The 14,063-nt window shown below is 42.9% G+C and overlaps 1 protein-coding gene across 5 annotated transcripts in view; it reads left to right on the top strand.

The window, feature by feature from the left end:
• AOX1 (aldehyde oxidase 1) overlaps positions 1-14,063 on the top strand; it is a 69,938-nt gene that overhangs the window by 40,384 nt on the left and 15,491 nt on the right. For 4 of the 5 annotated variants that reach the window (XM_045164413.1, XM_045164408.1, XM_045164412.1 and 1 more), the window contains 6 exons: positions 2,189-2,313; positions 4,590-4,723; positions 6,641-6,728; positions 10,432-10,518; positions 11,328-11,519; positions 13,263-13,490. In XM_045164413.1, the coding sequence (XP_045020348.1) occupies positions 2,189-2,313; positions 4,590-4,723; positions 6,641-6,728; positions 10,432-10,518; positions 11,328-11,519; positions 13,263-13,490 (854 nt within the window). The remainder of the gene's footprint in view (positions 1-2,188; positions 2,314-4,589; positions 4,724-6,640; positions 6,729-10,431; positions 10,519-11,327; positions 11,520-13,262; positions 13,491-14,063) is intronic. The other variant, XM_045164410.1, reaches the window with a different exon arrangement.

A 14,063-nucleotide genomic window follows, 5' to 3' on the forward strand; every position in this document is an offset into this window, starting at 1 on the left:
TTTAGTTAGGTAAGTTGTTCAATCTATCTCTCTCTTGAATTTTAAGTTGCCCATACCCTATAGAGCCCAGCAGTAAAGAATCCACCTTAATGCAGGAGACGTGGGTTTGACCCTTGGGTCGAAAAGATCCCCTAGAGGAGGAAATGGCAACCCACTCCAGTGTTGTTGCCTGGGAAATCCCATGGACAGAGGAGCCTGGCAGGCCACAGACTATAGGGTCACAAAGAGTCGGACATGTCTTAGCGACTGAACAACAGCACAATACCCTATTGATGAGTATAAAAGTGAACAGGAAGCTGTAAAATGGACTTAAGAGTTCATTCTCTTGACTCAAAGGGATTTTATTCTTCCTCTCCACTTGTCGTTTTGATGAAGAATTTGTGACTACTTGTTTCAATGAGAGATAACTAGAGATACTAATCATGATGGTACTTAATCTGCCCCTTAGGAAAACAGATGCCCCCAGAAAAAAGAATATTTAAAAGATTAAATATGTTGAGCATCACATCAAGTCTTGAACTGTGTTCTTGAAGGGAATGATACCCTTGCTGACTTGTACCAACTGTGAAGATAGATACCTCAGCCTTACATACTGGCTGTGTCATAGCCGTTGTTGTTGTTCAGTGGCTCAGTCGTGTCCGACTCTTGGTGACCCCATGGACTGTAGCCCTCCAGGCTCCTCTGTCCGTGGGATTTCCCAGGCAAGAATGCTGAAGTGGGTTGCCATTTCCTTCTCCAGAGGATCTTCACAACCCAGGAATCAAACCCACATCTTAGAGGGACTTTAAAGAATTTGGTTTACCAATGAGCCCACTAAGGCTGGAGAGACATGATGTTGACCAGGAATCAAATCTAAGTTTCTCACCTCTGAAGTTAGCGTTCTCCCCTCTATGTTATGCTGCTTCTCACTCATCTCTGTGAAACCCCATTAGCTGGGTTGGGCTTTACACTGAGAGAGTGGATAACAATCTCCATAGCAGGATTTGCAGGAGAACTCTGAAGCTCAAATGATCTTCCCCATACCCTGTCCTATTGGGCAGAGTACGGAGAGACTCCTTCGTATCTAGGCTTTTCGTCTTTAAGGAACTCATTAAAAGGTAAATACGCCTGAAGGAATCACTCCTAAGGCCATCCTGGGATAACATTTTATCTCAGGGATTAGTTGAACAAACTGGTTTTCAGCCTAGAGAGTTGTGAGCCACACTGTAGAGTGAGGAGAGGGCACCGTGGGTCCAGGGCTGTGGGGTGGGCAGCACTAACAGGGTCTTAGAATATTGCCCACCTGATGGGTTTAAGCAGAAACAACTCTGTTTAATATTTTTTAGCTCTGTACTTTTTAAACTTAACCACATTCATTCTGTGTGGATAGGTGGAATCACTAATATTGTGTATCATGGATTTGATCCTACTGACAAATGGGTTTTTGATGTACACTTTTGATAAAAACTTCAGTTGAAACTGAGATCCGGGTTCTCGACCTTGTCATCTTTATATGTTGTTAAAGAAGTAGAATCTACTTATTCTTCTGTACTCTCTTTACTCAGATTTCGGATAAGATAGGAAGTCCAGATTCTCATATAAAAGGTTTTCTTGGGAATCCCTCTCAAATAATTTACAAATCACTCTTATTCCATACATTTTTAATTTGTAAAAGTTCTGCTTTCCACCTAACATGATGACTGACACAGTTGTATTGTTTTGTTCTTTTTTTTACTTCTGTTTTTTATTTTTTGCCCTCTTTTCCAATGGATTACACTTTTTAGAATTCTATTTTTATTTATGTATAGTGGTTTGAGTGTATCTCTTTGTGAATTTTTTTTTAGTGGTAGTTCTAGATGTTAAATGTATAGTATATTTGGTAGTGACATTTCATAAGTTTGATTAAATTGTAAAAACCCTACCTCCCTTTATCACTTTACTCTCCCATATTTATAATATGCATGCATGCTAAGTCACTTCAATTGTGTCTGACTTGTGCCTTCCAGAGTCGTCTGCTGTTTCTTTTCCTATGTATAATGTCCAGGATAGTTAGCTGCACTTACAAGAAAGAACAGAGAGAAGTACATCCACTCCATCTTGTCTTGGACTTCTCCTTGCCATAGTATTTTACTCTGGAAAGTCACACATTCATCCCTAGGACTTTGTGACTTACTGTATTGGCTGATTCTGGTGTATTTTCCTCTCACAGGTGAAATACACATCGGAGGTCAAGAACACTTTTATATGGAAACCCAAAGCATGCTGGTTGTTCCCAAAGGAGAAGATAAAGAAATCGATGTCTACGTGTCTACTCAGTTTCCTAAATACATCCAGGTAAGGTGGGGCCACATGGAGGGGATGTGGCTAAGTGGTTTCTGCCAACAAGATACAACAAGATCAATTAGAGGTTAAAATGTCATTTTAGAAACTAAAGGAGTTTGGCGTACTAATAGCCGTATCCTTTTGGTGTTAAGATCCATACACCTTTACAACTTTTAAGGTACTCTGAAAGCAGTGGTCTTCTCTTTGTGGACCTGTAACCTTACAACCAGCAGGTCTCTTTTGCTGTACTCTTGGTGGCACTGTTAAGACTACAAAAGAAATGATGGCACTAGTCAGCACTGCTGTATTATATACGTGAAAGTTGTTAAGCAATAGATCCTAACAGCTCTTGTCACAATGAGAAGTTTTTTTCTTTGAACTGTATCTATATGAGATGATGGATTTTATCTAAACCTACCATGGTGATCAATGTATGTAAATCGAGCCATCATGCTGTACACCTTAAACTTATACAGTGATGTATATCAATTCAGTTCAGTTCAGTCGCTCAGTTGTGTCCAACTCTTTGTGACCCCATGAACCACAGCACGCCAGGCCTCCCTGTCCATCACCAACTCCCGGAGTTTACCCAAACTCATGTCCATTAAGTCAGTGATGCCATCCAGCCATCTCATCCTCTGTCGTCCCCTTTTCCTCCTGCCCTCAATCTTGCTTAATAAAACTAAAAAAAAAATTTGACAAAGAAAAGTCTACCCTCCAAAACCTGTAGTCACCTAATTCACATGAAGCAATTAGGAAAGAGTATTGAGCAGAATACAGCCAAGTACTAAATCACCTAAGTCAGAATTTACAGAGGAGGGAGAATTAAGAGAATGGAGGTTTGTGAGGCCTTAGAATCATCTGGGAAATTCCATGAAGATGAAGTCTTAAGTCTGGATTTACAGTGAAAATGAAGTTTGTCTATAGATGGTGAGGAAAGAGGCCATTCCAGGCAGTTCCACACCAAGATCAAATGCCACTCATTCGTTCATTCATCCATTCATTCATCCCTTTGGCAAACCCTTTTTGCCTGTGTTCTATAGACCAGGCAGTGTGTGTGTAAAGAGGGAGGAATAGTAGAGACTGCCTATGCTGGAATGGAAGATGCGCCTAGGGTGGCTAGTTTAAGCATCAGGGTGAAAGTAAGGGGAATTGACACTGGGTCTTGATTCAGTAGGTCACAAGGAGCCAGTGTCATTACCAGAGCAAGTGGGACTGTGGAGAATGAGGCCTCTGAGAAGGGCTGGGTGAATTCCATTTCAGTCCTGTTCTGCTCCTCACTCCTTGAGTGACCTTGGGCTTATCACCTCACTCTTCTTGGGCTCCCCACCTAACCGGCCTGGCCCTCTGTGACTACCAAGAGGGCTGGGATGGGGAGGTGGTGGGAAGGAGGCTCAGGAGGGAGGGGATATATATTTATATTTTATATATATTTATATGTATGACCAACTTGCACTGTACAGCAAAAACCTACACAATATTGTAAAGCGATTATCCTCCAATTTAAAAAAAAAGTAAAATGAAAAAGACTTAATGACCTCAGACATTAGCATGGCAAGGAAGAACAAGACCTAGATCCAGGGAAGACCTGCTAGCCAACTTCATCCAAATGGGAAGTGAGGGATGCTCATTCTCCAGTAGAGACACTGATGTGCAAGGAAAAGACCCAGTCTGAGAAAGGCTTGGAAGACCATAAAATCTCACTGCTGCAGGAAACATATCTCTAGGAGTCAGTCTGAAAAGGATGCCTTACGTGTAGTTCATGAAGGAAAAAAAAATTTTTTTTTACTTTTATCATCACAAAAATATCTCATTGATATTGAAAGCACTTTTTTTTCTTTGCTGAGTGCATGCTCAGTTGTGTCTGACTCTGTGACCTGTGACCCCTTGGACTCTAGTCCCCTAGGCTCCTCTGTCCGAGGGATTTTCCAGGCAAGAATACCGGAGTGGGTTGCCATTTCCTACTCCAGGGGATCTACCGGGCCCAGGGGTCGAACCAGCATCTTTTGCAATTCCTACATTTGGCAGGCAGTCTCTTTACTGCTGTGCCCTCTGAGAATTCCGTTGAAAGGACCATGTAATATAAATGATAGTTTTGGCACTGTCATTACAGCCAAATACTACTGAGGTCAGCCTGGATGCCTGCTTAGGTTTTTGGAAATCATCCCATTATTTAGTGTAGCCACCGAGTTTGTGTATCACATACATTAAGCAATCAAAACGCGTAAGACGGACCCACTCCCTTGCTGCATAGGGGTTAGATTAATGAAAACTGTTATCATTCACAGGACATAACTGCTTTAGTCTTGAATGTCTCAGCTAACAAAGTCATGTGTCATGTAAAGCGTATTGGTGGAGCCTTTGGGGGAAAGGTGACAAAAACTGGCATCCTTGCAGCCATCGCCGCATTTGCTGCAAACAAGTAAGTGGAGAGAATCTGTTCGATAGACTAAAAATCAAATGAGGTCATGTTGAATATTCTCAACATTGTGGAATCTCAACACTGAGGAAGAATCTGAGTCCAGGTTATTTAAAATAACACATAATATACGAATGCACAAATCGCTGGCTTATTAGGACTTCTTGATTTTATATTCTCAAGATACATAGTATAAAAACAAAAATGAGGATAAGTTACTGAAAAGAATAAAAACCACAGTTAAAAAATGTGCCTGGAGAGTAGACAGAAGCAGATCCTGAAAAAATGAGATGACTTCTCCTAGCACCTGTATATATATATAAATGTATATATACTTATGCAGGTCAGTTCAACCTTTTGCAAGAGATATTTGTATTGATCTGTGTATCTATATGTATTGATATATAGATATATCTCAAAAGGTTCATATACACATATAATTAGATATAAAATGCATCTCAAAATGTGTGTATATATATTCCCCTAATTTAGATGGGTGTTTTGCTTTTTTTATGCTTTCATGTTTGCTCAGTCACTTCAGTCGTGTCCAGCTCTTTGCGACCCCATGGACTGTAGCTCTCCAGGCTCCTGTGTCCATGGCATTCTCCAGGCAAGAATACTGGAGTGGGATCTTCCCCACCCAGGGATGGAAGCCTCATCTCCCTTGGCTCCTGCATTGCAGGCAGATTCTTGACTGCTGAGCCACCAAGGAAGCCCCTTTGTTATGCTTACATTTATTTATAGTACTGTTTTCCCTTAAGGGTGTCAACACGTAACCAGAGAAAATTGTCTTTGGAGCAGGCACATGTAGAAGGCTGAATTTCTTTGCTAAGTCATATAGGTCAAGTCTTCTGTCCCATGACACACGAAGACCTTGATTCCAGACCTGCCCTGTCAGGGAGTACTTTGCAGTCACACCCCCTGAATTCCTCCATTTGTTCAGTTCAGTTCAGTCACTCAGTTGTGTCCGACTCTGCGACTCTATGGACTGCACCACACGAGGCTTCCCTGTCCATCACCAAATCCCGGAGCCTACTCAAACTCATGTCCATTGTGTCGGTGATGCCATCCAACCATCTTATCCTCTGTCGTCCCCTTCCCCTCCTGCCTTCAATCCTTCCCAGCATCAGGGTCTTTTCCACTGAGTCAGTTCTTTGCATCAGGTGACCAAAGTACTGAAGTTTCAGCTTCAGCATCAGTCCTTCCAGTAAATATTCAGGACTGATCTCCTTTAGGATGGACTGGTTGGATCTCCTTGCAGTCCAAGGAACTCTCAAGAGTCTTCTCCAACACCACGGTTCAGAAGCATCAAGTCTTTGGTGCTCAGCTTTCTTTATAGTCCAATTCTCACAACCATACATGATTACTGGAAAAACCATAGCTTTGACTAGAGGGACTTTGTTGGCAAAGTAATATTTCTGCGTTTTAATATGCTGTCTAGGTTGGTCATAGTTTTTCTTCCAAGGAGCAAGCATCTTTCAATTTCATGGCTGCAGTCACCATCTGCTGTGATTTTGGAGCCCCCAAAAATAGTCTGTCACTGTTTCCATTGTTTCCCCATCTATTTGCCAAGAAGTGATGGGACCCAGATGCCATGCCTCCATTTGTAACCATCTCTAATGTGGCCCTGGGACTGTTTGCCCATCACGGAGGTTGTCGTCCCGGTGGGAAACCACTCCAAAGCAATACCCTAGCGCTCCTCCCATGAGTAGTGATTGCCAGGCACTGTTCCCTGACCCAGAGGAGGGGAAGCCACGGTGTCTGCCTGAGAATCGCACAGCCGGGCTCAGGGGGGTCACTCTGTTGTTCTGTGATGTGTGTGGCTTGCACTCAGGCTCCCGTTAGGAGTTCCATAAACACTGGATAATTCCAATTTGGTAAAAGAGTTTGCTTCTCCTGATTCTTTTTCTTCTGTGTTAGGCATGGTCGTCCAGTCCGCTGCATTCTAGAACGAGGAGAAGACATGTTAATAACTGGAGGCCGCCACCCTTACCTTGGAAAGTATAAAGTGAGTTGAGGTGGGGGTGGGGGGCTTTCTGGTGAAATATAGCATTGCAGAAAGGCAGAGGGCAGCATCTGGCTACTCTCTACTGGGGATTAACAAGGAGCAAATCAACAAACTGTGCTTCAACTTTCTCTTCCTGGTGCTCACTATTACTGGCTGGTTCAGTGAAGCTTTTCTGCTTTGCCCAAAGATGTCCGTTTGTAAAAAAATTACTAGCTGGTAATTGACTGCTACAGAGTGCAAAACTGGAAACATAGGAGTATGTACATACTTCCATGAAAGTAGATCTGATAATCACACTATTCCCACATTTTTATATGTGGGAGGTAAATATAGAGTAATTTCCATAACAGTAATGTTATGGTAAAGAATGGTAAAGATTCTGCCTGCAATGCAGGAGACCCGGGTTCAATCGCTTGGAGAAGGGAATGGCTACGCACTCCCGTATTCTTGTCTGGAGAATTCCATGGACAGAGGAGCCTGGCAGGCTACAGTCCATGGGTTCTTAATGAGTCGAACCCAACTGAGCGACTAACACACTTTTCACTTTGGTTAAACTCTGTCCCAGAAATTCCTAATTCTTAGAAAAATTTCCATAGCAGAAAATAAGTATTCTTTTGCTTCATAAAAATAAGTTTACTTGTCAGAGTGGGCTAACTGAAAACTCCTAGGGACTTAGACCTTTTTTGTGTTAATTATTGCTCAAGTAACAGCCCAGGGCAATCCCTGGAGGGTGGGAGTGAGGGGAGAAGAGAGAACTCTGCTGCTCATTCACAGACTCAACTATTTTTTATCTAACACCACCACCATCATCCCCTCAGATTTAAATCTACTAAATTAAATAAAATTTAAAATTCAGTTCCACAGTTGCATTAACTGTATTTCAAGTGCTCAGAAACCACCTATGGCTAGTGGCCGCCATATTGGACACGTAGATAGAGAACACTGCCATCGTCACAGGAAGTTCCATCAGATAGCACTGCTCTAAATACTCTTTGTCTTCCCCTGGCTCTTTGGCAAAGGACGGAAGACAAGGGAAAGGCAGAGAGGGGGAACAGAAGTGTCATATGGGAGATGTTTTAAGCACCAGGCCTGGAAGAGTTGGTCCTTTCCTTAATCAACACATTAATGGCCAGAACTTTGCCACCTACCTGCAAGGGAGGATGGGAAATGTAGTCTTCCAATGTGCCCAGGATGAAAGACAGCAGGATTTGTTAAACACATGGCATCATTTCTATCACAACTAGTACCTGTTAGAAGGTAGTGAATGGATCTTTTTCAACTTATATTCACCCTAAGCTATATTTTGAATTTGGTGTAGTTCAATTGAAATTAATTGAGGAAAACTGTGTCCTAAAAGAGATATCATTTTAGTAGTTGAGGGAGAAATAAGACTTTGACATATGAAATCATTATGAAAGCGTAATAATCTCATGTTAAAACTATGGGGAGAGATGAGTATGGGCTGGAGTGTATACAGGATACTTCTTAGAGAAGGTGAAATGTAAATGACCTTGAAGAATGGGTGGGCAGAAAGAAATCATACCAGGTGGTGGGACAGTAGCAGCATAAAGGCAGAGGTGAGTTACATGTGGCATGATGATTAGGAACAGGAGTAAGGGGAGAAGGGGAATCGGAACCCCAGAGTGCTTACTGAAAAGTAGTAGAAAGTAAGATGAGTTGGGTTAGGTGATAACAGTTTCAGAGTGACCTGAGAATACCAGGATGCAGGTTTAAACTTGATCTCATAAAGACTGAGACTGAGTAGATCCTTGACCAGTCAAGTGTCATAGCCAAACATGAGCGTTTTGGGGGGGAAATATGATGGCACTGGGCAGGATGGCTTAGGGAGGCAAGAGGATGAAGGCAGGCAGACCACCAGGAGGCAACTGATGTGTTCAGACATGAAGCAGTTGGGGTCTGAGCTGTGACCGTAAGATGTGGAAAGAGATGGGTCCCAGAGCTATTATGGTATAAAATACAATAGAATTTGGTGACAGACTTAGCAAAATATAATGGAGAAAAACCACCACAAGCATGACTCAGAGGTTTCTAGAAGAAAGAGCCAAGTTGGAGGAGGAAACAGTCTAGAGGGACAGTGATGAGTTTATTTGTGTATTTCAGAAAGAAGTGACCATGGGATATTGTTGCGGGAATGTCCTTCATCGATATGGGACTCTATTGAAAAGACTGGATTATAATTACAGAAACTGTCAGCATAGTGGTGATTAAGACCATGAGAAAATGGTCTAATGGAGGGTGGTGTGAGGATAGGAGATGATATTAATAGTATTTATAATAATATTAGTAGTCATTTGTATTTAGGAACGGAGAAGGCCATGGCACCCCACTCCAGTACTCTTGCCTGGAAAATCCCATGGATGGAGGAGCCTGGTAGGCTGCAGTCCATGGGGTCGCTAGGAGTCGGGCACGACTGAGCGACTTCACTTTCACTTTTCGCTTTCAGGCATTGGAGAAGGCAATGGCAACCCACTCCAGTATTCTTGCTTGGAGAGTCCCAGGGACAGAGGGGCCTAATGGGCTGCCGTCTCTGGGGTCGCACAGAGTCGGACACGACTGAAGTGACTTAGCAGCAGCAGCATATTCAGGAAACTTGCTAGATTTCAGTCACTTACCTGTGGGTTTCTGCATTACCTTATTTACTGCCATGTCACAGATAGTCAGAGAGGTTATATAACTTGCTTGAGATCATAGAGTGGGTGTTGTGGCAGAACCAGGACTCAAGCTTAAACTGCTAAATTCATAGTTCATGCCCTTGACTTTGGTTTGAATTTGGTCCCATTCAACAAAAATCATTAAAATGAACTTTACTAAGTTCAGAAACATTGCATACATTTTAAAAGCAAGGAAGATATTTGTTTAAAAGACCTCTAGCAGCACCAAATGCTGCTGAGAGTTGTGATGAAATTGGGCCCTGTATGAGAAAAATGTGTGGAGTATTAAAACATTATGTGCAGGACACCACATTTGGAGATTACAAGATCACTGACTTTGGGGGAGAAGGTTTTGGTGGAAATATGAGGATGGAAGCTAGAATTCCAAGAACTAATGGCGAAAATGAGAGGTCAAGAAATATGCAGTTGATTTGGAGAAGACTGAACGGTAGTGACGGGTTAAACGAGGGGTTTTTCTTTTGCTTTTATATCTTTCTCTACCCTTTCTTTTTATTATTATTATTATTTTTACTTTTTGCTGTCTTAACCATTTTTATGTGGTTTTTATTTGCATTTCCCTAGTTATTTGTGATGCTGAACATGTTTCCATGTGCTTATTACACAGTTTGTATATATTCTTTGGAGAAATGTCTATTCAAGTTCTTTGTCTACTTTTTAAACAGGTTGTTTGGGGTTTCTTGTTGTTGAGTTTTAAGAGTTCTTTATACAGCCCAGATATTAACCCCTTATCATATACATGGCTTGCAAATATTTTCTTCCATTCTCTGGATTGCCTTTTCACTCTGTTGACTGTGTCCTTTGATATGTGGAAGTGTTGAATTTTGATGTAGTCCAATGTATCTCTTTTTCTTTTGTTGCCTATACACTTTTGGTGTCTTATCCAAGAAAATGTCAAATCCAATGTCATAAAAAATGTTCGTCGATATGCAGAGGGTTCACCAGTGACAAAGTACACTTGAGAGAGACTTTGCACCCAGCACCAGGATCAAAGGTCCATTCTCTTTCCCCAGGCTGGATTCATGAATGATGGCAGAATCTTGGCCCTGGATGTGGAGCATTATAGCAATGGAGGTGCCTTCCTGGATGAGTCATTATATGTAAGTGTTTTAATGAGCAAATGCACATTCTGGAAAGTTTTACGTAAAATGATTTAAATAAGAAAAATGTTCAATGGTTAAATGATGTTTAATTATAAAAGCCTAAGTATTCTCATTGCCGGGAGCAAGTAGCCACATGTTACTTACTGGTGCCCCCACTGTGACCCCAGAGATATTAGCTAAATCTATATCTGTGTGTTATGTCTGTGTTTCCCAAATTTTAGAGCTCTTTTCCCAACTGCAAGTGTTAGACCTTAACCTTGACCCTATTGATATTGATAAACTGGATAATTCTTTGTGGTAGGGGCTGCCCTGTGCATTAGAAGATATCTAGCAATATCATTGACCTCCACCCAGTACTTGTCAGTGGCTCAGCTACCCTCCAGACTTAACAACCAGAAATATTCCGAACATTGGCGAATGTCCCAGGGAGGAAGACGGAGAAATTGCCCCCGGTTGAGAACCAATGCGTTAGATCAAATATCATTTTTTTTTCTGTTTTTCAAGGTATCTTATTCACTACATTCTGTAGACTGAGTCAATGAATGCTTCAAAGGCTTTGGAAAGTTTTAAAACCTGGCCGGTGAGGGAGATGCATTAGCTCTAATATGAAAATTTAAAAATATCTTTAAAAGAAAAATTATTCAAATCCTTAAAAATCATTTTACAGCAAAAATGCATTTGAGACATGGGTCAGGGTTAGCATGTTTGATATGATAGAGAGAAGGTCATTCATTTCTGGCTTGGTTTTGGTCTGAGGTCTCAGGATGGTAAAACAGGCCCATCATGTCAACTCTGGATTTCCACAGGTAATAGAGACGGGACTTCAGAAACTGGAAAATACCTACAAGTTTCCCAACCTGCGCTGCCGGGGGTGGGTGTGCAGAACCAACCTTCCATCCAACACGGCTTTGCGAGGGTTTGGCTTTCCCCAGGCAGGGCTGATCACCGAAGCCTGTATCACAGAAGTGGCAGCCAAATGTGGGTTGCCCCCTGAGAAGGTAATGCTGAATTTGTCTCACAAAGGATAGTGAATTTTAGAGGAGGGAGGGCCATTGGAGGTCTTCATGTTGAGGAATTTGAGGTCCACGGGGGCTACATGATTTGCTGGAGTTAACCCAGCTGACTGGTTAATACAGAGCAGGACTCTAGAGTTCAGGGGTCCTTGTCTTACTCAGATTCCTCCTCAGAAGTCATGGGAGAAGGTACTGAGGCATGAGCACTGGATTCATTGGGAGTGAGAAGTCTCTATTGGTTGGGGGTATAATTGCTACCGACAAGTTCTGTCAAAGCCTTCTTTCCTCACTTCCTTAACATCCCAGGCAGCTGTCATTTGCGTCATTTCAATGACTTCAATGGTCTTCTTTAGGTTCTGTAAGTCTTGGGCCAATATTCATTCATGCGCAAGCTCAGTTCCGTTCCCAGGATCCTGGCGTGGTGTTAGGGTGGGAAGATGGTGCGCTCTCTGCCCCCTTCACCTCCCCTGTGCCTTCTGCTCAGGTGTTGGGCAGGGAGGAGGAGGAGAACCAGGGCAAACAGACAGCATTTCTGCCACTGGCTTCTCCTAGTAAGCTCTCGGTCCTCTTCTTGGTTAGTTGAAGCCACTCTTTGAGTATATCTTTGAGCCCATCTCTGGGCTCCCTTTCTGCCAGCTCTCTTAGAAATGGACAGTTCCCTGTGAGGATTAAATTTCCAACTGATCCTCAGCTGGCACCTCACCTCATCCCTGAAGCCCCTGCCTCCTTGCCCGCTGCTGCATGGAAAGCCCAGGTCCCCAGTGCATCCATCTCCTCCTACCCTCCCCCGGCCCAGCACTAGAGTCTGGGTCCATAGGCAGGAGCCATCTTTCTGTTTTGAACTTGTGGGGGGCCCTTGACCCTCCCTTCCTGGCCATCTCACCACAGCCTCTTTGCCAGATATTCTGGCACATTGGTAGCCCTCGGAGGAGGATCAGCAAATGCCCTCCCTTCATCCCCAGGGAATATAGAGGGGAGAGGAGCCATCCTTGAAAACATCACCTTCTCTCAACAGCTCACTAACATCCAGTTCTCCTTTTATAATGATCTGGGAATTTGGGGAGGGGAAGATGGGAAGAAGGTAGGTCTGTAATGGCTCCTGTCAGCTTGGAGAGTGGCCAGCCCTAATTGCTGAGAATGTTGTCAGCGGGGAATGTGAGGCACTTGACCTTTTGTTCTCAAAAACTGGTGACGAACAGCCTTCGTTGCCAGTTCAGATCTGGGAATTCAGAAAGAATTCTACTCGGTGCTTCAGACGTCCTGAGATAGAATTTTTTTTTTTATTGGATTTTCATCCTAATTATAAGATTTAGTTAAACAAACTTTAATATGTTCATGTTTGAAAGTGTATGGTCTTCTCTTGCCAAAGCATCTGGAAGATATAAATCATGTAGATCATGTAGGCTGTAAATTAAACTCAGCATTGCCTTTCAACAGATACTCACACGTACACCTAGAATTAAAGAGTCTACAGCATATCTAGACTGTATTGAGCTATATAAGAAGCATAAAGAAAGGAGTCCTTCCTTTGAATTTACACAAAAGCAGCTTCCAAAGCATTGAAGTGCCTACACATTAGGTAGAAGGTCTGAATAGAGGAAGAAGGGAATTTTGAGCTCAGTTTGGGTTTTCTAGAATGAGCAGAATTTGATTAGAAGGACAATGGGTGGAAGAGACTATGTCGGCTGAGTGCCTCCTCAACCCTTTTAATTCCCTTCTCTTTTGTAGGTCCGAATGATAAACATGTACAAGGAAATTGATCAAACACCCTACAAACAGGAGATCAATACCAAGAACCTGATCCAGTGTTGGAAAGAATGCATGGCCACGTCTTCCTACACCCTAAGGAAAGCAGCGGTGGAGAAATTCAACTCGGAGAATTACTGGAAGAAGAAGGGGCTGGTAATGATCCCCCTGAAGTATCCTGTTGGCCTTGGAGCAGTTGCTTTTGGTCAGGTCAGTTCTTCAAACAGACAAATCCAAAAGCATTGAGGAAGCTTTCCATGAAGGTGGATATGGTTGTACTCTCTAGTTGTTAAACTTCTCCAGAGTGGTACTCTGTCCAATAGGTTTTTCTCTAGAGGAGACAAGAGCTGCTTTGCCTACTGCACCAGGATGGTGACAAGCATTCTTGCTAGGAAATTGGAAGACCTGGCATCTACTCTAGGCCCTGGCTTTAAACAGCTGAATCAGCTCACTCCAGATCACTTACTATAAAACAAGCATAGGGACCACCCACTTCCTAGGCGGCACTAGTGGTAAAGAATCCACCTGCCAGTGGAGGAGCTGCAGGAGACTCCGGTTTGACCCCTGGGTCAGGAAGATCCCCTGGAGAAGGGCACAGCAACACACTCTGGTAGTCTTGCCTGAAGAATCCCACAGACAGGGGAGCCTGATGGGCTGGAGTCCATAGGGTCACCAAGAGTTAGACACCAGTAACCCCTCAGACTCCTCTTCAGCTACTCTGATTCTGTGAGGTAGAAACGGGAAGTGAAGTAAAAACAGGAAACTGCAGGGCACTCAGTGCCC

Source organism: Bubalus bubalis, chromosome 2 (assembly GCF_019923935.1).
Source record: "Bubalus bubalis isolate 160015118507 breed Murrah chromosome 2, NDDB_SH_1, whole genome shotgun sequence".
Classification (NCBI taxonomy): domain Eukaryota; kingdom Metazoa; phylum Chordata; class Mammalia; order Artiodactyla; family Bovidae; genus Bubalus; species Bubalus bubalis.